Here is a 25412-nt window from a genome sequence, read left to right as displayed (position 1 = left end):
GTGAGCTCAAGACCAGTTGGGTCTACATAGTGAGACCCTGCCTCAAAAAACAGAAAAATCTTTTTGTCTAAGAACACTCATGTAACACAAATCTAGATATTGGCAAGTATTTATATGTTTAGCCTTGCAATTTGAGGAACATTATTTAAAATTAACAAAAAAGAAAAGCAATTGTGTTAGTTATAAATAAGATACACATCAAGTTTTACATCTTAAAATTTTTTAGATCTTTAATGTGAGGATTAAATGTCACATGGTAGAAGTTGTTTATTTTAGTCATTTAAAATGTTTCTTTAACAGAGATGCTTTGTTTTGTTATTATCCTTCCTTCCTTCCTTCTTCTTTCTTTCTTTCTTTTTTTTTTTCCTCTGAGACAGGGTTTTTCTGTGTAGCCCCGGTTGCCCAGGAACTCACTCTGTAGACCAGGGTGGCCTCGAACTCACAGAGACCCACCTGCCTCTGCCTCCCGAGGGCTGTTAACAGGGATCTTAATGACATATTTCACTTCAGTATTTGAAGATTAGAGAAGCAAATAGAAGGACATATTTCACAGAATGTAGAGGTTGAGAGCAATGATATTTATCCAGGAATTCAGCACAGGCTTGTGCTTCTTTTCAAAACTGCCTCACGTGTAAAAACCACTGATTTCCACAGTGCAGGCAGTTAGAAATTGAGGAGATGCATGTCAAGGTTGAAAGGCCTTTGAAGGTCATGCAGCTGACCTCTACCACTGCAGGCAGAGGCTGAGGTCCACACAGAGGCAGCCGCTCATGAGGGTCTTTGATGTCACAATTCAGGACCCCAAGCTCATGTCCTGCAAAGTTATAACACACATTGACACTTCCCATAGTAGACTGTTAAAAGTCTACCCGTGTAATGATTTTATTGGTTCTCCTTGCCAAAAAAGTATTCCTAATTCTAGCTTGGATTAAGAAAAGTTTCTTAGGGGCTGGAGAGATGGCTCAGTGGTTAAGAGCACTGGCGGCTCTTCCAGAGGACCTGAGTTCAAGTCCCAGCAACCACATGGAAACTCATAATCATCTCTAATGGGATCTGATGCCCTTGCCTGGCATGCAGGCATACGTGCAAATAGAATACTCATGTGCATAAAATCCATAAGTAAATAAATATTTTTTTAAGTTTCTTGGGGCTTGGGAGATGATGGATCAGTGGGTAAAATGTGGGGAAAACTGTCTTTGTGTATGTATGTGGGGGAGGGAATCGTGTGTGTGTGTGTGTGTGTGTGTGTGTGTGTGTGTGTGTGTGTTTCTCTGTGGATGTACAGACACACGTGGCATGGAACTCCCGTCAAAGGACAGCCTGGGATGTTGGTTCCTGTCTTCCACCTTGTCTGAAACACAGTCTCTTTGAAGTCCATGGCCATATATGTCAGACTGGCTAGCCTTACCTCCATCTCTCATCTCCCTGTAGGAAGACTGGAATTACAAACCTGTACTACTGCATCTGACTATGTGGGGTCTGGGGATTTGAACTCAGGTCCTCCTGCTTGTGGGGCAAGCACTTTACCCACTGAGCCACCTCTCTAGGCCTGGGAAAGCTTTTCTAATTCTTCACGTTGATAAACTCATTTGAGTCTAGTCATAGTGGCCTTTAAATAAAGTTGAGCTTAATTTATGTTGAAAAGCAGAGAGGTTTTGAAACTGTTCACTTAAAATGAAAATCTCCTCATGGCATAGAACAATATAGTAGAGTCCACTGCTTCTCAAAACTGCACTTTTGAAAGTTTTTTCTAGTTGTCTTGATCATGGAACTGGCCAAGAGACAGACACATGACTCTGGAACAGACAGTAAAATCCAGAGACAGACTCACAAGCATTGCCTTTGATCTTTCACAAAGGCAGCAGCTCATGAGGGCCTTTGATGTCAAGTTCCAAAGGTACAAAATAAATTTTATGGAAAATTAATCTTTTCACCAAATCGTGTGGCACCATTTAGACATCTAGGCGTCCCCATGCTTGAGTAGCTGTAAACGACATGTTGAACTGGGATCCTAAGTGCACATTCTACACAAAAGTGGGCTCGAAATGTGTTATGGATCTGAATTCAAGATATAAAACTATGAGACTTTTATAAGTACCTATCATGTGCAAAGAATCAGACTATAATCTGGGGTGAGGAATATTAAAATGGTTAGAAAGCCCCCCTTTCCAACCTGTAAGCTATCTATGTAGTAACTAAATAAATGTAACATTTTATTGATCACATCAATTATCAATGCACTAAAAATTAATCAGATGTGTTTGATAAATTGTTATTTCTAGAAAAGGCATGCTGCATGTACACGAGAAGACCCTTGTCAATGAATCTACAGGCCTGTGTCCCCTTTGTGGTCCACATGTTAGCAGGCTTAACCTTAGGCTACCTTTCCTCCACAAAACAAGTTATACCAGCATTCTAGTCCCAAGGTTAAGAAAAGACTTCTGAGAAATGATACTAAGAACAGAATTTATAAAAGAAAAATTGGTGAATTGTACTTTGTCAAAATTTTGAAGTTGCTCTGAAGAAGTTGACGATGGAACTAGGCAGAGTCCTACTGCAGAAAACCCGTCAATCAGCTACCCGACCAAAGACGCCTCTCAAGATGTATTTCTCTACAGTTCAATGCATTGTATTAGCAAACACACAGGAACAGCACAGAAGACAGGCAACGTTAAAAACATACTTACATGGAGGACAACTCAGATAGAAAAGTGTAGTGAAAGGATGGGATCTACTGTATGATAAAACTGCTACAAAACACCACTTGGTTGCCATCAATAAGAAATTTACTTATTTTTTTAAAAATCCAAATACTAGCATTGTTGAGAAAATTTTAAGAGGTTTGTTTATAATTGTTATAAAGTTGAACTGTTGAAATGTGTTCTCTGAAACATTTTGCTTGCATTAATGCTTTGCATCTTGCATTTATATTAAATTTTCACACCCAAACAAAAATGGAAAAACTGCCAATACATGATTTCTGTCCCTTATTTTCCCAGTCACAGTCATATACTTAGGTACATATACCTAGGTACGTTTGACCCCATGGGAAAAAATATGTAACATTCAGATCTACTGATAACAGGAAGAAGAGGGAAAATTATTGTTGTTGTTGAGAATGAACTATTCCCCCTCACATGCACTCTTAAGCACGTTCTCTGCGTGTGCGGCTTGCTAGCTGGAAATCTTTTGGCATAATTGTTACACGTTTGGCATGGACAGCACACAGGTTAGTATCTTCAAAAAGTCCAACCAGGCCGGGCGGTGGTGGCGCACGCCTTTAATCCCAGCACTCGGGAGGCAGAGCCAGGCGGATCTCTGTGAGTTCGAGGCCAGCCTGGGCTACCAAGTGAGTCCCAGGAGAGGCGCAAAGCTACACAGAGAAACCCTGTCTCGAAAAACCAAAAAAAAAAAAAAAAAAGTCCAACCAGAGAGGCCTCACTTGCCTCCTGCAAAGCACCAACAACTGCAATCTGGAAGCACAGATCTGTTTTGAAGTCTTGAGCAATTTCCCCTACCAGAGGTTGGAAGGGGAGCTTGTGAATTGGAAGGTCAGTAGACTGCTGATAGTGTCTGGTGTCACCAGGTGCCACAGTACCAGGCCTCAAGGATGGGGCTTCTTCACCCCTCCAGGAGAGGGCGCACTCTTCCAAGCCGCTTTTGTACCCATTGTTTCCCCAGATTTTCAGGCAGTCTGCTTTGTTACTTACCTCCTTACTTACCCCCTTCTCCTTCGGCTGTATTTTTTTTTAAACTTCAATAATAACAACTTAAGAACAGGCAAAGGACTTAGACACGGAACAGAAACGATGCAAGGCTGGTCTGTTAGTCCATGAAAAGGTGGTCAATGCCATGTCAAAAGAGAAAATTATGCAGTCCCCATTCACCTTAATAAAGAGGATTCCCACCGGGTAGTGCAGGAGGGTGGGTTTGTAAGACAGGAGTAAGGAAACAGGAATAAACAATTGGTGAGCAGCATTGCTTTACATCATATTAAGATTCTTGGCTTTGTTTTGTTTTTTTTCCAAGCCATGGTTTCTTTGTGTAACAGTCCTGGCTGTCCCAGAACTCTCTCTATAGGCTAGCTTCCAACTCACAGAGATCTGCCTGCCTCTGCCTCCTAAATGCTGGGATCAAAGGTATGTGCCACCAACATATTACGACTTTTTTAAGCTTTAAAATTATGTGAGTGTGGTGTGTGTGTGTGTGTGTGTGTGTGTGTGTGTGTGTGTGTGTGTGTATGTGTGAATGTGAGTGCAGACACACACAGTTGCCAGAGAGGGTCCTCTGAAGCTGGAGGTACAGGAAGTTAGAAACCGTCTGATTCAGGTGCTGGTGTTCAAGTGCAGATCCTCCAGGAGAGCAGTGTATGCTCTTAACTGCTGAGCTATCTCTTCAGCCCCGACAGCATGTTTTTTCAAGATCATGGCAGAGGAGGGCTTCCTATTGACATGGGTAGACTAGGATCTCCTGTTTTGAGGGGGAATGGCTTGGTCTTTGGGGAGGAATTACTGCCTCTTTCAAGCTGCAGTTTGGTTATATTACATTCGGTAGGATCAGCTGCATGTTGGTCTCATCTGTTGGGGGTCTGGTGCCCCCAAAACTAGTGGTCACTTTTGTTTTACAAGAGTTCAGTCCAAAACATTGGCCTCCAATAATCTTCGCTTATCAATAGTTGACCAATTGTAGACTGACTACGTGCCCAAGCAAACATGTCTTTTGTCCCCTAGTTCAGGAGGGTATTGTGTATAGGTAAGTACTCTGCCATTGAGCTCTACTCCAAAGTCATCTATGCCTTAATTCCTGGAGTCCTTGAATGGTACTTTCACATGGAAAATGAGCTGCCTTGTTTCCTGTGTTCCCTTCCTTCCTTCCTTCCTTCCTTCCTTCCTTCCTTCCTTCCTTCCTTCCTTCCTTCCTTCCTCTCTTTCCCTCCATTCTTCCCTCCCTCTTTTTTGTTATTCAGCCTAGGTTGGCCTTAAACCCTTGGCCAATCCCTCTGCCTCAGCCTCACAAGTGCCAGGATTACAAGTATTCACCACCACTCAAGGCTGCAAAGGGACTTTCTAGGTGTGATCTTAGGTAAGAGACAATCCTGGGTCCTGAGGACAGCACAGGAGGAAGTCAGACAAGGGAAGCAGAGACTCGAAGGCAATTCACTGCAGCTTTCAAAACAGAGAAAGGAGCAAGGAGCCCGGATGCAAAGAATGCATTCCGTGTGAGCTGCAATCTATCATAGAATTAAATAGACAGTTTCCAAGTGATGAAATTACAGAAATTTACTTAAAGGGTCCTCCTTTACAATTAGCTCTTGGAACATGGAGGTAAAGAATGAAGCCTTGCAAAGAATATGCCTTCCTTAACCAGCATTTCCTGCAGTGAGTTCTCGACACTTCTGAACTACAGCATGCTAAACACTAACAGTTCCTCATGCGTTCAGTTTGGGGTCAGCAATGTGGCCTGATGTGTAGAAACTAGCATGTGTAATGAAAAAGACTTAGTATCTTGAATCAACTTGGTCTCGGCCCTGAAATCTGTGGCCAGGCAGCTGCTCCAAACGCCAGTGTCTTCTGAACAATAGCATGATGGCAGCTTATTAGTGCTAAAAAAATTGAAATAATGCAAAGTGCCACTCTCAAGATAACAAACATGCTTCTATGCTCTTCTCCTGCCACTTACCTCCACCTCCTTGGAACATTAACGTGTGCAATAGCCCATTAAAGACTGAGAAATAGGTTAAAAATGAAGATTAATGTTGCAGAAACTGCTAGCTTGATTATGGCCTCAAGGACCTAGAGCATAGCTGAACACCTTGACTGTGGACATGGTTAGGAGTTAGCAGGGACCAGTTGTGGCTTGCTTGGGAGGATAATATTTTGTCACGCCTCAGGTCTCAGGTGGTAACCCCCACTCATTTTCAGAAGCAAAATTGAACCCCAGAGAGGTCTTTACAGAGCTAAGGCTCAGGCTCAAACCTCCCAGCTTCTGTATTATTTCTTTTTTTTTTTTAAATTTATTTAAATTTATTTTGTGTGCATTGGTGTGAAGATGCCAGATTCCTTGGAACTGGAGTTACAGACAGTTGTGAGCTGCCATGTGGGGACTAGGAATTGAACCCGGGTCCTCTGGAAGAGCAGCCAGTGCTCTTAACAACTGAGCCATCTCTCCAGCCCCACTTCTGTATTATTTCTGAGTCACCTGGATTCTATATCCAACCTGCCTTGATTCTGCTCTCAATAAGTAAGTCAAGAGGAAATCAATGATTGTCCCCCCCCCCCCAAAAAAAGTCACTTGGAACCCTTTAAAGTATCATGATTGCAGAAAGAGATTTACATTTGTGATTTCAGCACAATATAGAACTGCTCTGCATTCCATACAACCCAAGCTAAGCTCTCCTTCAAGTCAGTCCCCCGGAAGCAGTGACAAATGACGGCTCTGCGGGGTTAGGTGGTTGCCAGATCTAACAGCTCCCAGAGGTGGCAGACTTTCTGGCTGCCACCCACTATTCGGAACCAAGTTCTTTTCTCATGGTGTGGCTGAACCCTGAAAGTCCAGAAGTTAGTTCACTGTTCACCTTCTTTGTCCCAGGAAACCCATGACGAGGGGCAACATTGGCCACTCTTCTTGTTCATCTGGATAGGTAGTTTAGATGGCTCCTCGCTCCACTGAACTTATAAAGCCTCCAAGGCTAGCAGAAAACTGCCAAGGCTTCCTCTCGCTCACGCATGGGTCAGTCCCACAGACACACAGAGAGGATGGAAGATTTCTGTCTGTTGCCCACTTCAATCCCGGTTGGCTTTTGGTCTCTCACCTGTGCTGTGGGAGCCTCTGCTCTGTGGCAATCACTAATGAAAGTCTTCAATATGCCCCATGCCTCCTGGACTCCTCTCTAAAGCTACTCTCTCAGCTCGAAGGTTGAGAAATCAGGGGTTCTCGGTGGTTGTCGCTCCTTAAATGTGGTTTGATTTTTCTATGCACTACTCTCCTATTGCACCCAAACTAAGTCCAGTATGTTTTGATGTGGGGAAGCTTTGGCTGTTCCTCAGTGCACAGTATACTGGCGTACAGTGTCCACACTGTCCACATGTTGTCCCCACTCTGGGTTTCTATAGCCCTTGTCAGATGAGAGAAAACATAAAGGACCTCTGCGTTTCTAGTGTAGAAGAAAATGATGACATTTCCACCAAACCTAATCTCCAAATAGTCGGAGCATGTTTTAAAACATTATATTCCACCTCTACAAACACAAAACTCCGTCCTGGGTTTGAATAAAACAAGGCTGATGGTGGAAGAAAGGGAACAGAGTCTTCAGGGGAATGGAATTAGTGTCAACTGCACGTGATGAAGACAGTGGTGTCCTCACCTGTGCTAACGCAGAGCATGGCAGAGAAGGAGTAGCGGACAGCAGGACCGTCTGCCTGCTCTGGGTTCAGCTCTGCCGTGGACTGGCGGTGGTGAGGCTTTGGGAAACCTCACTCGATTTCCTCCTAAGTGATCCAAGTTTTCTAAGTTCATTAAGATATGAAAGTCATCTGCAGTGTCTGTTTAAAAAAATGAACTTGCCACACTTGGGTCCGCCAGTCGCACACGCATGTACACACCGACACAGGAGTGAGGGAAGGGGAGAGAGAGAGGAAGCGGGAGGAAGGGAGGGTGGGTTGAACTGACAGTTGGAAAGGTCTAGGTACTGTCTAGAGGTAAAGAGTCTCCCAGTTAGATATTTTCCCCCTTAGTACTGGGAATTGAACCAAGGGCCTCACACACGCGAGGCAGGCATTCTACCATAGAGCCACAGCCCAGGCCTCTATTCTGAAACAAGTTCTCAGGTTGGTCCTGAACTCACTTTGTCTCCCAAGCGGGCCTTGAACTTGTGATTCCCCTGCTTCAGGCTCCAGAGCAGCTAGGTTTTCTTATATGTGGTTTCATTTTTCCTACTCTAATAATCCCGTAAGCAGGGGAATTTCTGTGAGATGTTCAGAGAGCCTTGCCAGCAAGCATGAGAAGACAGGTATGTTAGTGAGGCTTTTGTGTGGCTGTGTCCGGAATACCTGTTCAGGAGAAAGGATTTATTTGGATCATAGGCTCAGAGTTATCAGTCCGTGCTTGCTTGCTGTGTGTTTCAGGATCCACTGTGAAGCAGAGCATCACGGCAGCAGGAACAGACAGCAGGAGCTGTTCTCCACCTCTCAGCTGGCAGGAAACATAAATGGCCACAGAGGAAGAGGCCAGGGCTCCGTAACACTCAGCGATGCTCCCTAGCGTCCCATTTCCACCAAGCAGGCCCCGCCCTCTACTCTCACTACCTCCTAATCATGAACTGCCTGTTGAGAGTCTAATCCATTGGGGAGGCAGAGAAGGCTGACCTAACTTTCTCAAGAGATGGGTTTACAGACTCAGCCAGACCTCCACCCAACATGACAACAAAAAATTCACCATTACACAAAGTCACTTGTCTCTCAGTCAGTGCCCTTTCCATGTCTCTGGACTTTCACAGCTTCAGTGTAAAACCAAGCATGGACCATTCCCCTCTGTGCAGAGGGCTGGTATTGACATGAAGATATGGGAACAGGTTTGAGTTCATTCTCTTAGACATCTGTAGAGAGAACAATGCAGAGTCTCCTGATCTGATTCTCCTTCATTCCTCCTGTATCTCTCTTGTGATGTATCCACTGAAATGGAGTTAATGTTCTCTAGCTTTAAATCCAGACCCCAGAGTTAGAGCCTGATACTTCTTCATGTTTAATCCTTAGAACAAAGACATCATTTATTAAATTCCACTAGAGTATGAAGGCTTGATATTCAAATGGAATAAAACAAGGCCAACAATAAAGGTCTCAAGAAGGTTAGAATTATTCTCTGATTGTCCCCTCACCTCTGGAGTTCCACCATTTTCTAAATGCAGGGTGGTAGCTACCTGTTCCCTTCTGGTCAGGAGAGACTAAGGAACCAGCTTCAGTCCAGGAAATGAGACTGTCCCCTGATTCACTTCAGAGCATAAAAGACAAACTTATCCAGTAATTCATGCTGAGGTTTCTGAAGAAGGCACTGGGTTCCCATTTAGATCTGAGAGGTGGCCAGTCAAAGTGACAGGGTGGCCATGATCTAAATCGGGAAGGACTCCAGGCAAGGGTCAGAGCACAGAGCAAGGTGCTGCTGAAACCAGGGAGGTCTGCCACTAAGATTTAGTAAATATATTTAAATTTTTTAATTTAAAATAGAAATTCAAGGTTCCCACTGTAGCTGGAGAGCTTCTCTCCAGGTCCCACCAAGGCCCGCAGTCCCACAACCCACATATAAAATAATCACTCAGATGCTTGTATTACTTATAAACTGTATGGCCGTGGCAGGCTTTTTGTTATCTACTTCTTTTATCTTGAATTAACCCATTTCTATTAATCTATAAGTTGCCACGTAGTTCGTGGCTTACCGGTACCTTATATCTTGCTTGTCATGGTGGTGGCTGGCAGGTCTCTCCCTCTCAGCCTTCCACTTCCCAGAATTCTCCTCTCTCCTTGTCCCGCCTATACTTCCTGCCTGGCCACTGGCCAATCAGTGTTTTATTTATATAGAGCGATATCCACAGCACTTCCCCTTTTCTTCTTTTTTAAAAAGGAAGGTTTTAACTTTAACATAGTAAAATTACATATAACAAAACAATTATCGAGCAAGAATTACAGTTACAATATTAAAGAAGATATCCTATCTATCTTATATTTGTGAGTTTAAGGTTTTATATCTAACTTATCTTTTATCACAACTACGGAAAATTGTAAGTATCTAGTCTTTAACCACATCAAAGACCTCAGAAGGATATAATACTACCTGAGAAATGGGAGAAGGATGCAAGCGACTTTCGGGAGTCTTGCAAGGTAGACAGAGACAGCTGACACCCTGGACAGTCATTCAAAGTTCTCTTGTAAAGTTGGGGCATCTGTCTTCAGCCCACAGGCCTAGCGTCTCTCAGTTACTTCTCTCTGTGTCCTGTAGAATGTCTGACAGTTTCCTCTGCAAAGCACGAACCTGAAGGACCATTTTGTCAAGCAAAGTTCAGTGGTCACCTTCCTATGGGTCCTGTATGTCCAGTTGATCAAGCAGTCCAGGCAAGAACAGTTTCTTGCTCAAATGGCTATTTTTGTCAAGGTGAAGATAAACTCCATATGGAGTGTCTTCGATGCCCATCCTCCTCTCTGAAGTAAATCGGTGCTGCCAGGAGCAGACATGTCTCACTGTCCAGAAAGTCTAAATTTTTAAAACATTTTAAATGCCATATTCTGTAGGTCTTTGAAGTGTTTGAAGACTACCTATCTATCTGAAATATATCTATGTATACCTAGAAGACTTAACTAACATGCCTACAAATATGATTATCATAGATGACTAATTATTAATCTATTTTTTAATTATCCATTACAATTTTAAAAGAGCTATACAAACATAACACCTTAAACAAGAGTAGAAATATACACACAGTATAACAAAATCAATTTTAAGTTTGTATCAATAAACTAAAATCTATACCAATGTAAAACATTTTAAACATAAACTAAAATCTATACCAATGTAAAATATTTTGAACAAGTTGTTGCTCTTTAAAAGTAGGTTCATTAATCTACCCCTTTATCCTATCATATCTATATCCTATATATCTATATCATCCCACTGAAAGTAATTCCAGATAAATCGAGAATAACTTTTGAGAGTATGTGTAACATTTAGATTGGTCTTATACTCAAAAGTGACTTGGGGCCAGAAATGTTTTAGATTATTTTGGATTTTTGAAATATTTGCCCATACATAGAGGTATATTGGGAATAGCATCCAAGTCTAAAGGGAGACCTCACTTATACATGTAGCCTGAAGATGACTTTATATAAAATTTTTAATCTACCTATGTGATCAGGTATTGAATTTTCCACTTGTGATGTCATGCTGATGATCATCAGAGTCTGTGATTTTTGGAGCATTTGAAATGTCAGAATTTTAGATTAAAGAATTTCAATTTGTATATGTAATTCAAGTTTAACTTGCCATCATGTATTTTATGGATCATGTAGCCTGTCTGTAATGGGATGCCAGCAGTTGTCTGGGGAATGTTGAGTTTGTTCCTTGGCATGAACAAAGAACTGAATGACAGAAAAAGACAGAAGACCCCGAGAAAGGGCGCACAACAGCTTTAGACACTCAGGACGGGAGAAGCCCAAGGCTGGAAGTCCTTAAATGGATGTTGGCTTGGGTATTTTATAGGGTCCCTGGGTCTTCCTCTTTCCCATGTTAGTCCTGCCTGGATACGTACCCCTGTGCCTGTCTGCTTGCTGCTTCTCCTCACAGAGTCTTTTGGGAAGAAGAAGCCAGTTACCTCAGAGAGTTTTCCCTCACTTGTCCTGAATGCTCACGTTGCTCCAACTCTTCCTGACGGTCACAATGTTTCCTGACATGTGGAAGCCAGCATTCCAATTTTTCTACTTCCACTTAGGACTCCCCCATATTCTGAGTCATTCATTACTTGAGGGCCCTGGCCACAAGGTGACGCTAGAAGAAAAAGATACACCAGTGTTTGTAGTTGTCATGGCTTGAATCTGAAATGTTCCCTGTCGGCTCCTGCTTTGAGCGGTTGGTCCTCAAGTGCTGTAGTCTGTGGGGGACTGTGGAACGTTGAGGAGGAATGACTGGCTGGCCGAAGTAGGGAACCAGGGTTAGAGTCAGTCCCTTGTTCCTGTCACGCCTTCTGGTCCACTGTGATGTGAATGAACATCCTTCTCCACACACTCTCGCTGCCACCCACGAGCTGAGATGCACTAGCCTGAGCTCCCCAGTACAATGGTTCCCAGTGCTCTGCAAGTGGGATCCAAAGCAAACCTATCCGACATTTTGGTCACAGCAACACAGAGTGACTAATACAATCATTTTATTCCCAGTATACACAACTAAATTCAACATTCATACAGACCTTCTGTGATAGAAAACCTTACTTTGTTTCTTTTTCATGCATATTACGTGTACACTAGTAGAATCTGTATTTCTCTTTAAATAATTCATTTTTTCATAATTTGGCAATGTACATTTTTTTTAAAGATTTGTTCATTTATTTATTATGTATACAGTGTTCTGGTATGTATGCCTACACCCTAGAAGAGGGCATCAAATCTCATCATAGATAGTTGTGAGCCACCATGTGGTTGCTGGGAATTGAACTCAGGACCTCTGGAAGAGCAGCCAGTGCTCTTAACCTCTGAGCCATCTCTCCAGCCCTGTACATTTCTTATAATCCACTTATAAAGAAGATAGTTTGTAGAAATCTACAGGAACCCCTTATTCTATATAAAAGTTTTTATTTAAAATGAAAGACTAGAAATTTAAGTTCATTCTGCATATATTAATTGTCATGGGAAGTATTTATATGGATCAGATTAAATATCACCAAGAATATACAAGTTGAGTTCTTTCTTCCCCTTAGGTCCTGCACCCTTCCTAATTTTCTCACATGGAAACAGTATCTCCCGGATTGACCCAGAAGGAACAAATCACCAGCAGTTGGTGGTGGATGCTGGCACCTCGGTGATCTTGGATTTCCATTACAAGGAGGAGAGACTCTATTGGGTGGATTTAGAAAGACAACTTTTGCAAAGAGTTTTTCTTAATGGGTCAAGACAAGAGGTAAAGTACCTTTATCATCCATGGTATGTGAAGAATTTCTACAAAAGCTGACAATTATGACATATTGGATTTTTAATGTGTAGGTAATTTGTCTAAGGTCATACCACTCTGAATAGGCCTGATCTCATGAGCTAAATAGTACTTAGAACTTGGATGGGAAGAAAAATGAAAATACGTTAAGGTTCAAATGTGTGTGCAATAAATCCAGGCATTTAATCTGCCTCTGTGGTTCTCTACTATTGATTAAACTTACAAATTAATATTTGTGAGCCTCTAGAAGAAGAACATGAGGAAATAAATGTAAATTTGAAAACATCTGATTTTGTTAAGTCAGTCATCACGAAGACATCATTTGCATGTTGATTCTGTACCTTGGACAGTTTCGTCCCTCTGTGAATACTGGACAGTTTCGTCCCTCTGGTTGTCACATGTGGGTAAGATAGGAGGGTAAAGCTGCTACAGGCATCTGGTGGGCACAGGGCAAGGCTGACGCCCAGCATCCTGCACTCTGTGGACAGTCCCATAGTGAAGCACTGTCCAACTTCACCTGTCAGTAGTGCTGAGGTCAAGAAACTCTGTTTTATAGACATGCATTTTTTCTCACATGGGGAAAAAAATTGCCTGACATTTAGGAAGAAAAAAAAATTGCCTTTGTATTCTCAAAGTATTTGTACTCTGGGGAAAAAAATGAAGCCAAGGACAGATAAAAAGTGTTGTATTTCAAGTACATACAAAAGACCCTTAATCTTTTTCTTCAACTGGTAGAACCCGGCGGTGAGTCCCAGGAGGAATGTGCGCTGGAGATGGATTACCCAGAGCAGGTGATTAGCGGAACCTCAAGCGTTTATTCCCAAGACAAAGAGCTCATTGTTTGCATTTTTTTTCTTTTTTCTTCCAAACCAAACCTCTCTCCTTCCAATTATTCCTAATAGCCTCAATTAGGTGCAAATCTGTTTTAGTACATTTCTAATACTGGCTAGCCTCACTTTAACAAGTTTGACTGTTCCGTATTCTCCAGCCATCTGCTAGAGCAGCGTGGAAATCTTCAAATTCGGAGGCTCCTTGTCACCAAACTAGGAAAAAAGTCTAAGCAGTTGTGAAGTTATGTCAAATCCTTAGGAAAGGATTGGCCTGATGCCTAAGAGCTCAGCACACCCCCGCCCCTGTATTTCAAATAATACAGAGGGAGCAGCACACGCTGTATGTGAAAGTAATTTAAACGGGAGAACTAACGTGAGAAGGCAGCAGTTGTTAAGGGGCTTGGCTGGACGGTTCTGAGATCTAGTACAGCTCCCTGCTGGAGATCTAGAGCAGCTCTGAGACGGTGCCGTCTCTACCGAGCCTCAAGCTCAGCCACGTCCTGCAGGATGTCGGAACGGCAGTGGTAGTTATGATACCACAGGAACCTGTGGAGGTAAAAGCCAAGGCTTCCTCCGACCTGGAGCCTTCCAAGCCCCAAGAGGACTAGTTGACTGACCCAGGCTGGACTCACAGATGTGGATTCTTTTGTTTGGTTCTTTCAAGAAAATGCAAGGGACAGCCCAAAGAGAAATCCTGCTTCTCTGGGTCTCATTGAGATCTGCAAGAAGAAAGGGCTCTGACGGAAGAAGAGTGGGGCAAAAGAAATTAGGGTTCCATAACAAAACTGCTTTTAGAGACTGTGGCTGTAGCTCAGTTGCTAGGGCGTTTGCCTGGCACACAGGAAACCCTGAGTTTGATCCCCAGAGGTGCATAAACCAGGTGAGGTGGTACAGGCCCGTAATGCCAGCACTCAAGAAACAGAGGCAGAATGATCTGCAGTTCAAGGTCATTCTCAAGTACATAAACAGTTCCAGGCCAGCCTGGGCTACATGAGATCCTGTTTCCAAAGAGGGTGGGGAATCCACTCCATGACTCTGCTCAAATCCCAATGGAATCTTACCAGAGTTTCGAAAGACCTAAACTTGAATTCAGGGTAGGATCCCATTACCACGCAGAATTGAATAAACTGCCTTTAAGCATGAAAAAGAAAATCTGTGAAGTTATTAATATATTGTGGCTGATCTTCTAATTTCAATAGTATATAGGATATTTTTTTTATCCCAAAGCTACGATACAAATGCCCTTTCACAAGGAGGGGTGTACCATTGCTGAATCAAAACAAACTCTGTGACTATTTTATCATTCAAAAGATGTGAGGAATGAATCAAAATGGCAAATACTAAAACAACAGACTTGATATGTGTGACAACAAAGCAATTTTGTTGTCAATTGTAAATATTTTATAAATATTTTAATTTGGTTTTGCAGACAGTGTGCCATGTAGAGAAGAATGTTTCCGGGATGGCCATAAACTGGGTAGATGAAGAGGTTCTCTGGGCAGATCAACAGGAAGGAATCATCACCGTGACAGATATGAAAGGCAACCGTTCCCACGTTCTTCTAAGTTCCTTAAAACAGCCAGCAAATGTAGCGGTGGATCCAATGGAGAGGTACAATCTGTTTGTTTTTTTAAAGGAAATTGAAATGAGCTTCAAATCTCGCCAACATTCCTAAATCATAATATCTGAAAGGTGAAAGGACTTCCGGGTGAGACTCGAGTGCTTTTTGACAACACATAGGTGCTGTTTTTCTCCAGAACAAGTGGCCAGGTTGGGACTCTGAAGACACTCCTCCCTGCCCCATGTTCTGCTATAAAAGCTTAGCTTTCTTTCACACTTGAAATCACATGGCATTCTCATTCAAAATAGGCAGAGTGTCCCTGGGCAGGCACCGGAGGAGGCAGGAGCCTCCATTTTAGTGACTGTTCACTCAGTTACGACTGTGTGTGATGTGTTCATTCCCAGGTTGCTATTTTGGTCCTCAGAGGTGGCCGGCAGCCTTCACAGAGCAGGTCTCAGTGGGGTGGACGTGAGAACGCTACTGGCGACACTGGAGAGGATAACAGCGTTGACTCTGGATGTACTTGACAAGCGGCTCTTCTGGGTCCAGGACAGCGGAGAAGGAAGACATGCTTTCATTTGTTCCTGTGATTATGATGGTGGCTCCGTCCATCTTCTCAAACATCAAACACAGTAGGTTTTGTTTTTGATATGCAGCAAAACAGTTGCCATTTGAAGCTGGTGTGATAAATTAATGTTATTCTTGTCAACTAAAGGGGTATACTAGAGTACACACAGACTCGCTCTGGAGCTAGTTTGTGGAAGAATCAAAACTTAGCCTGGGGTGAAGATGTCACAACCAGCATGCTGCTCACACCTTACTCCTGGTTTCTTCTCCATTTCCAGCACACTTGGGTGCGTCAGGAGAACAAGAAAGGAGGTGGAGCTAGAAATTGTATCCAAGTAGGATGATGTAAACCCAAATTTTAAACCTAATATGTTTGTCTAAACCAAACTAAGAAAAGAGAGATGACCAAAATTCAAAGAAACAAAGAAAATATTTCCAAGTGGGGGATTCAGCTTTAAAAGTTCTGGTAATGCTTGTTCAGTCATTAACACCTCCCCCCTTTTTTTTCTGGGTGTTTTTAGGCACAGTTTGTTTACAATGGCCCTTTTCGGTGACCGTATCTTCTATTCAACACTGAAAAAGAAGGCAATTTGGATAGCCAACAAACACACCGGGAAGGACATGGTTAGAATTAACCTCAACCCATCCTCTGTGCCCCCTGGAGAACTGAAAATAGTGCACCCCCGTGTACAGCCCAGGGCAAAGGACAGTGCTCAGGACTCCGGTGAGTCGCTAGTTCCCTCAGAAGAACCTGGCAAGTATTCACTCATCTACTGGCTCAAGCTAGACGCGTAGGAATTACGGTGTGTAGGGGGATACATTTTTATTCAGCCATCATCAGTTCTTCGTTCAAACATAGTTCTGAAACAAAAGGCAGATTAAAAAGAGGAAAGCACATAGACATTTATTAGTATTCCTTTTCATATATGAAAGAGACATACCGGGTTCCTAAAGCAATTAAACACGGGAGGTGACTAGAACAATTTAGTCAGTTGTCCGTTTACTTGGCTTTCTGGTTTACTTATTTATAAATAACCATCGAATGCATGGTAGTTAAAAACCTGAACAATAAAACAAAATCAAATGGGCTGACTTGAAGTACTTGCATGTTATTTATTCATAGAGGGGAGACAGGATAAAGAAGAAAGCAAGTCAGTGCATAATTACACCTTGTAATGAGTTCAACGAAGGGTGTACTGAGGGGGAAGCAGGGGTGTGGGCATGCTATTTGATTGGCTGATCAAAAAAAAAAAAGCCTATCTGAGCACATGGCCACTTAGAGAACATCTTCAGGGAAGAACAGTAAATCTTCAGAGAAGTGACAAGACAGAAAAAGTACTTTGAGTCCCCAGTAGTGGCCTCTGGGGGTAGGAAATGCAATGGCAGATAGAGACCCGTTGGAGCTGGTAGTATCCAGCTCTCTGGGACTGTCTCCAGGCAAGGAGAGTGAAGCTGACCTCAGTGATTTTATCCTTGTTCTCCTCGTGGGATACCTCTGTGAGCCTTAGGCTAAGAGAAGGGGCAGGGGCAGAGAGTTTGCCTGGGCCTGCAGAGGCTTAATGCCTTCAGCCCAACTGTCTTAATATTTGGGGGGAGGGGGGGTGGTAGTCTGGTGGTCTCAATTTCTTCCACCTAATTCCTTCCATTCTAACTCCTAAGCACATCTCAAATGTGCAGTCCTCTTCCTCTGTTCCACGTTCATCAACAGTCCATCTGCCCTGCCTGGCCTGTGATAGTGGTTGGTCACTACCTGATGTGTTTCCCTCTTTATGCCTGTAAATAACAGATCTGATCCGTTCACTCCTGGGCTTAGAATCCTTAAGACTATCCTTGGAATTCAGGTTGAAACTCACTGTGGATCAGACGCTGCAATATTTAACCAGCTTGCTCTAGTGTCCATCAACGGCTAAGGAAAGCCTTCCTTCAGGTCCTCCGACAGCTGGTGGGTCCGCAGGTCTTTAGGCTTTAGCTCCTCCAGTCCTACTCTGAGCATGAGTGCCATGCACCCAGACTACCACCTGACTGTGCCTTCATCTCCTGCATTATTTCCCCCCTCATTGGATTTATTATAAGGTGTAGTTATACATTCGCTTACTTTCTTTTCCTTTTTCTCTCCCACTCATTTCTGTGCGGCATGCAGGTACTTATAGCCAAATCATACCTGTCTCATTGCTGTGTATTTTTGACCACCGTAAATGCTATGGATAGTCATAAATTTTAAATAATGTAGCCGAATGAATGAAAAACTGACAAAATCAAGTCACTCAAATTTCTGCTTCTAAGTGTAATCTCTACTTGAACATGTTAGCATATAATTACTAGGGTTTGGTTTTTCAAAGTGTGTGTGTGTGTGTGTGTGTGTGTGTGTGTGTTAGTAATTATTGGACTGCTCAATGTGGAATCTGCAACATAAAAGATAATACACTGGCATCTCGTATTCAAGTAAAAGCTTTGTTTCTTATATTTATTAGCACAAATGAACGTGCTTCATTATGACATCTTCAAACAGGAACTTTGATCATACTCCCCTCCACTGCCCTCTCTGGTGCCCCTCCCCCTCCTGCTCCCTCCTACTCCCACCATTCCAAAGGAGTCCTCTTCCACTTTCATCCTTAAGTAAACATTTTAAGGAAGTTTCCAAATACACGGAGTTTTATTCCCACACAGACTTATGAGGCACTGCATGGCAGATGCACTGCATCCCTCCTGTGGGAGGCCACTAGGGTTTGTCGATGGTGTTGAAGTGTCAGGGACTCTAGGCCTGTGCTGCACGTGGTCTGTGGGTGTCTTCATGTTTTGCGTGGGGCTCTTAAAGGTGGCGTGGCTTGTGGAAGGGAGCCTGGAATCAAGGGGCACTCACCTCGTTATTTGTTAAACACACAGGTAACTACTAGTGAGAACCTTTTTTGTTTGGCTTTAAAACTGAACTAAAAACTGCCATTAAACTTCTATAACAGCAGGACTTCCGATGCAAGAAGGGATGAACTATGAAGAATAAAATATTTCACCACTAGGTGAAGTATTCTGACTTTTAACGACTCACTTGAATTTAGAGAGCAGAGGTAGCAGAAAGGAATCCCCTGTGAGCTGTGGTAGTGTGTTAAATTGCAACAATCTGGCAGCGACTCCATAAAACAGAAGCTGAAAATAGTCCCCACGTGAAGGCTGTGAATCCCAGATGGCCAGCTAGTTCCCATGGGAAACCTGACTCACGGCCTTCAGCTCCGACTCACCGAGCGCTGCTGATGACCAGTGAAGGCAGACTAGCTGCTGGGAGGAGCCGCTCCTCAGTCTTCGTTATTTCAGTCAGCTGTTCTTATTTATAAGAGCTGTGGCGGCTGGCCACCACCACCACCTTCCTCCATGTTCACACGTAGGCTTGCAGTTTCCGGAGTGCTTTCATGTATGTTATCGTACTAGTCCATCAAGCAGCACTGTGAGACGGGACAGATGGAATAATTATTTCATGGCTCATAAATCGAAGACACAGAGTGACATTTTGTGACTACGTGGCTAGTTAGTGACTACAGGACTTTTCTTAGTTCTTAGCTTGTGAGGTATGGGTTTGGGGGGAGGGTGCTCCTGACCAGATTGTGTTCTCTTTTCCATAAACATAGTCTCCCTCTAGAATCCCTCACTATTGGCCAAGCTCCTTTGATGGGGATTCAAGTACGATCATTGAAAGTATCAATTTTAGAAGAAAATCTAGGATTTACTGAAGAGCAGCCTCAAAACACATGATGACAAATAGCACTTGGTTGGCAAGGCAAAGCCAGTGCGAAACCAGAAAAGCCTGGTATCTGGGATGCAGCTGGCACTGGGAAATGGTTTTAGTCATTGACCTAAGTGTGATGTTCGTGCCTACTCCATGAGCAAGGCACCTTTAGATTTCAAGAGCATTGCTACACTGGCCAGCATTAACTAGGTTTAAATTGTTTTTAATGCATCTGAGAGCAGGGATTCTTCACTTGGGACTTGGAGGGACCAGAGCCGTTTTGATTTTATACATTAGATGAAATATATGAAATATGTCATTGTTTCTCCTAGGGTTACAGATAACCATGTAACTTTCACCAGGGTCCTCAATGTGCCAGATACCTTTCAACTGTAAAGACACATTTCTCCTGAGACTGCTGGGTTCCTTCTTCAGGTTTGCCTAAAATTAGAGTTCCTCTAGGAGTCGCTCAGCGTCACCATGGTTGAGGAGACAGACATTAGTAGTGAAGCTGCTTCAATGAGATACTTGAGAAAATGCCTGTAACCTACCTGGCATCATCTTTGTATGAAACCCAAATACACAAGTACTTGATGCAAATTAGAGAACCTATGAACTTATTTCTTCTTAGAAAATGGCTAAGTCGTTGCTTATCAAGGATGCACTATAAAATTCTAGTTCTTTGGAATCTAACGGGCTCTTTGCGTATGTGCTCTGGAGAGAACCATCCGAGGCTAAATGACTTTGAGATGCTACATTCAACAAGTTGTTTGAGCAGGCTGATTTTTCTCAAGTGGGGAGTCACACATGGTTAGATACACTGCTTCTCTCTAAGGACCACTTAGCCTGTGGCATGTTCCCATTTAATTTCTTATATAGCAGTCCATGACTCAAATCTATTCTTTCTAGGGTAGACCCAATTTTGAGCTCCAGACAAACAAACAAACAAAACACAGCAAGCAAACAAACAAAACGAAAAGAGTGCTAAGTTGCTAAGCTGTTTTGCAGAGGAAAGCTTCAGGGAAGGTTGATTTAAAACACTTGGGACTTAGACATCATATTCCAAAGGGAGCAAGCCTGTGAAGACCTGTCTGACCCTGGCACAGATGCCATTAGAGATGCCATTCAGGGAAGCAAAGCCTTAAAGCTCTTCAGTGAAGAGGGATGTGCTGGTGTATCCGCATCCTTAGCGTCTTTCCTTCTGTGCCAAGACAGGCCATTAGTTACTGGAGCTTCACGCGGCTGCCTTCTCACCCCAGGTGGGAGGAGGAAAGCCACCGCTTCTGATGACCTGGCCATCTCCTGGAGAGTTTCTGAGGTTTCTCCTCTGGCCTCACTCACTTGCTCTGTGCATCCTGCAAGGCCCGGGTTCTGCCACACGAACAGCAGATTAATGTGCGCGGCTGCAGAACGCCTTCACCAAGGCCTTCACATCTGCCTTCTGAGCAGTTCTACCTGGATGTCTTTGCTCCAGTCTCAAAGGAAATAACTGACCTGTGAACTCTGCCCACCTGGTTGTTCCCAGAATTGGCACTTTAGTCCCAGAAGCTTGATAAGAGTCAAAATTGTTTCCAAGATACTTTACGACTAAGTCTGCTGGTGGCATTGCATGTTTCCTGTTGTACCAGTTTATGGACATACAGGAGCCAGCTCCATTCTCTTTCTGGCTAACCAGCAGGTCGGAAGTTGCCAGCTTGCCAATCATCTGTAAAATTTCCCTTCAGCTGTTTGCACGATGGCTTTAGAAGCTGTTCATTAGTGCCTATTTCCCTAGAGCCATTTTCTTTTAAATTAAGCGTTCCGAGTGAAACCATTCTCCCTCCAACACTGCTTACCACCTATCAGCTATAGAATATAGAATTCTTATACAGAAAGGAATCTTTCCATAGCAAATGTATGATGGCTCTGAGGAGCTACTATAGGAAAGGTAAACTCAAAGCTAGATCCTATCCCTTAACATACATGTTTTCAGAATAAAAAGTTAATTTCAGCCGGGCGGTGGTGGCGCACGCCTTTAATCCCAGCACTCGGGAGGCAGAGCCAGGCGGATTTCTGTGAGTTCGAGGCCAGCCTGGACTACCAAGTGAGTTCCAGGAAAGGCGCAAAGCTACACAGAGAAACCCTGTCTCGAAAAACCAAAAAAAAAAAAAAAGTTAATTTCCCAGTATCACCCAAAACTGACTTTTCCCAAAGCATATTTATAGACTTACATTTAAAAAAAAAGAGAATGTTTGCATGTTTCCTTTCTTTTAAAAAAAATACTTTATGTGCATTGGTATTTTGCCTGCATGTATGTCTGTGTAAGGGTGTGAGATTCCCCTGGAACTGGGTAGAGTTACAGCCAGTTGTGAGCTGCCAGGTGGGTGCTGGGAATTGAACCTGGATCCTCTGGAAGAGCAGCCAGTGCTCTTAGCTGCTGAGCCATCTCTCCAGCCCCCGAGGTGTGTTTCTATTGGTTGATGTTATCCTCTTGATACTCACAGGGCAGAGGAGCTCATCTGAGACTTGTCTGCATGGGAAACAGGAGTACCAGGCTCCTCTCTCTGGGGTGATGTTGACACTGGAGGTCTGGAATGCAAGGCTGAGGCTGTGCCACTGGGGACACGGGCAAAATGGGGGTGGTGGCAGAGGGAGTGGAGTCATGCACACCTTGTATTCCCCAGCTTCATCCTGTGGGGTGATCAGGCTTGTCAGAATAAAATAAGGAAGGGGGGCATTATAGAAATAAAATGCTAGGCTTTCCCCCCAATACTGGGGATTGAACGCAGGAACTAGTGCCTGCTGGGTAAATGCGTGTCCATTGGCTTCATCCCGGCCCCAAAGCACTTATTTTTCAACTGCTTCAAAGTCATTGGATGATTGACATTCTAATTGTTAAGGAATTCAGAAGGGTAAAAATAGCAAGCAGCCAGATCCTGTTCAGGTGAGGGGGGAAAAAACCAACTAACCATCGTTTAAAATTCCAGTAGCACAAAATGGCAATTTTTGTATTTCTTTCTTTGTGTGTCTATTCACAGAGGACTTCCCCCACCCCTGCCACCACCACCCCCCCAAAAAAAAAAAACCATACTAAATACCTTGGGAAATCTTTGAGGAAGTTCAGGCAAATATTTATGAGAAGACATCAATATCAATAAGAAGGGTAATAAACAAGTGAATCAAAAACGTAATCATAGGCTTTACAGAGATTTACACACACTGTAACATTTTAAGTATGTATGTATACACACACACACACACCATATATACATGATAAAAAGTGTAGTCTCGCTGGGCAGTCGTGGCATACACCTTTAATCCTAGTGCTCAGGAGGCAGAGACAGGGAGATCTCTGTGAGTTCGAGGCCATTTTGGTCTACAGAGCCAGCTCCAGGACAGCCAAGGCTGTTACACAGAGAAACCCTGTCTTGAAAAACCAAAAAAGAAAAGTGTAGTCTGCATTCAGAAGGCCTGAGGCTGAGTCAGTTCTACCCTCGGTTGATCCTTGACAAAATTTTAATTTTTAATCTGTAAAATGGAAAATAACATTTGTTGTAAATATTCCAAGGGTTTGTTCTCAAAATTAAGTTTCATAATTTACTTTATAAAATGGTAGTCTAATTTTTACTAATATGTGCTAAATATTTGGGGAAAGCCAACTATTTAGTTATCAGAATCATTAGGGTAAATGGCTTGAGTGAAAAAGACTAGATTTGTTGATGGGGTGAATGTTACACAGAATTAAAACAGGGGAAAATGTGAAGGATGTGGGAGGGAGAAGGCCGGGGAATCCCACGTGCACAGCTTTAGAACTGGGTCAGGGACAACTGTGACTTCCTGGGCTGCACGACAGCTCACGATGGCCTGACTGGGTAGCTACTGAAGGCACGGTGGGTTGTGGACGTCAACTCCACCGTTAGGAGCTTTAACTGACATCAACGGTGGTTACATCCTCTGCTGGGCTCTGCTATCTGAGGACAGCAGCAGCATTTTGAGTGTCAGCTTTGGCCTATTTCAAAGCTAAAGAACAGCAGAGTAAGAAGATGAAACAAAAATGTAACTCTCGATCCTGTGTTTAGCAACTTCCTAAAATGACCTTTCAAACGTTTAGCGTCTGAATTCGGGCCGTGCCATCGGCACGACAGGACAGTGGTCATTTTCCACCTGTGCTGAACACTGGGGAGCAGCATATGTTAACTCTGAATATCGTCTGAAGCCAGCAGTACAGGCAGAGTAGAGCAGTCCATCAGAGTCTTGGTTCTATCTCTAAGGCTGACTGGGAATTCAAGGACAAACCAAACAGGGTTGCAGATGCCATGACCACCTGCTGGACACATAGAATCGATGACTTGCTCCCAGATGTTTATCGATTAGAAACATGGAACTAAGATATGTATACGTAACTCTAATGATGGTGGTGATGGTCCAGATGAATGATGGATGGAAACAAAAAATGAGATAGACAATAGTGGATCTAGAGTAAACTTCAGCATACCACCTCCATCCTAGATGGCAATGTTTTCCTCATCACTCAGTTTAATTTTTCTATTACCGTGGATTGAGGAGTCATCAGGTTCGAGGTCTTTACTGTATAAATTAGCGGAATTACTATAAACAATTGATTCTGTTTAGAATCATATAACTTTTTCTAAAAGGAGGAAGAGCTGGGTGTCGTGGTTCATACCTATCATCCTAGTACTTGGGAGACTGAGTGGGAGGACTGAACATTTGAAGTCAGGCTGGACTACAGAACACAAGCCTGTTCGGTTCTGATCTTTAGCACTGAAAAAAAAAATTTAAAATAAAGAGAGAGGGGGGTTTCAGAGAGTATCTATTTCAACACTTCTATTTCATGGGTTAGGACACAAAGGTCAAAAAGATAAAGTGATTTGCTGTAAAAGAGAGAAACAGAACTTGGTTGTTCATGGTTCTTAATCCTATAATTATCGACCACTCCAGACTAGGAAAGGTGGTTATAAGGGGTATTTATAGGAAGCATAATCTTCTTTATTCCAGCTTAGGGGGGTGGTGGCATTTTGGTGTCATAAGTCTGATACAGACGCTTCTGGGATGTTGTTGCTGATCACTTGCAAAGTTACAAAAGTTAAACATGCTTTATGCTTTAATTTTTCAAAACTGAAATGACTGCATCTTGTTTCCAGTAACTATACATTTCTAATTTTACTCATTCACTTTCATTATTTGAGATATTTTATTTTTCACTTTGCTTTAACACTTAATTCTCTCCTCTTCCTCCTCATTCCTTTTAACAAGGACTTGTAGACCAGACTGGCTTTGAACTTGCTATGTAGTTGAGGATGACCTTCACCTTCAGCTCCTCACGCCTCCACCTGAGCACTGGGGTTACAGGTGTGCATCACTCTACCTGGTTTATTCTGGGCTGCAAATCAAACCCAGGGCTTCGTCCATGTTTGGCAAGCACACCACCAATCGAACTACATCCCTAGCCCCTAATACTGCTTAAATTCTTGACAGTATAAGTGAAGCACAGAAATATGAACAATATATGTGCATAACTGGCATAAAACTACAGAAAATAAACACAATTTTAGAATTAATCTCTAAAAGACTATCCAATGCAACTCAACATACCCAGTAGACAGTGTTGAATTTGTATTGCTAGTGGGCAAGATTGTGCATTTGATTCTGTCAAGACATTTGAAAAAATAAATCAGAAATATTTAAGAAAATAAGGCAGATTTCTCTGAGTTCAAGGCCAGCCTGGTCTGCAGATAGAGTTCCAGGACTGCCAGGGCTACACAGAAAAATCCCGTCGGGGCTGGGGGATGGTAGTAGGGTGGACAGATTAGCTGAAAGTAGTTAATCACCTGCCAATAACACAAAATGCAGTAGGTGACAGTTTCTAAAAGTGTGCTTTGAATACTCTGGCATCAGAATCACTTTGGATTCTGTAATATGTAGATTCCTGGGTCTCTTTTTCTATGCTTCTCACTGATGCTAAATAAAAATGAATGGAAGGTGACTGGCTCGAACTGAGTGAGATCCTGCACCAGGTCCTGGACAGACCAACCATAATGATGTTCCACATCACCAA

General features: G+C 43.0%; 1 protein-coding gene across 1 annotated transcript in view; it reads left to right on the top strand.

Moving 5' to 3' along the window:
• Egf (epidermal growth factor) overlaps positions 1-25412 on the top strand; it is an 83196-nt gene that overhangs the window by 5488 nt on the left and 52296 nt on the right. Inside the window, exons 2-5 of the mRNA XM_052730495.1 lie at positions 12455-12654; positions 14944-15125; positions 15480-15707; positions 16164-16366. Coding sequence (XP_052586455.1) covers positions 12455-12654; positions 14944-15125; positions 15480-15707; positions 16164-16366 — 813 coding nt within the window. The remainder of the gene's footprint in view (positions 1-12454; positions 12655-14943; positions 15126-15479; positions 15708-16163; positions 16367-25412) is intronic.

Source organism: Peromyscus californicus, unplaced genomic scaffold, assembly GCF_007827085.1.
Source record: "Peromyscus californicus insignis strain IS unplaced genomic scaffold, ASM782708v3 Scaffold_9__1_contigs__length_137607984, whole genome shotgun sequence".
NCBI lineage: Eukaryota > Metazoa > Chordata > Mammalia > Rodentia > Cricetidae > Peromyscus > Peromyscus californicus.
This window is presented reverse-complemented; position numbering and strand designations above follow the sequence as displayed.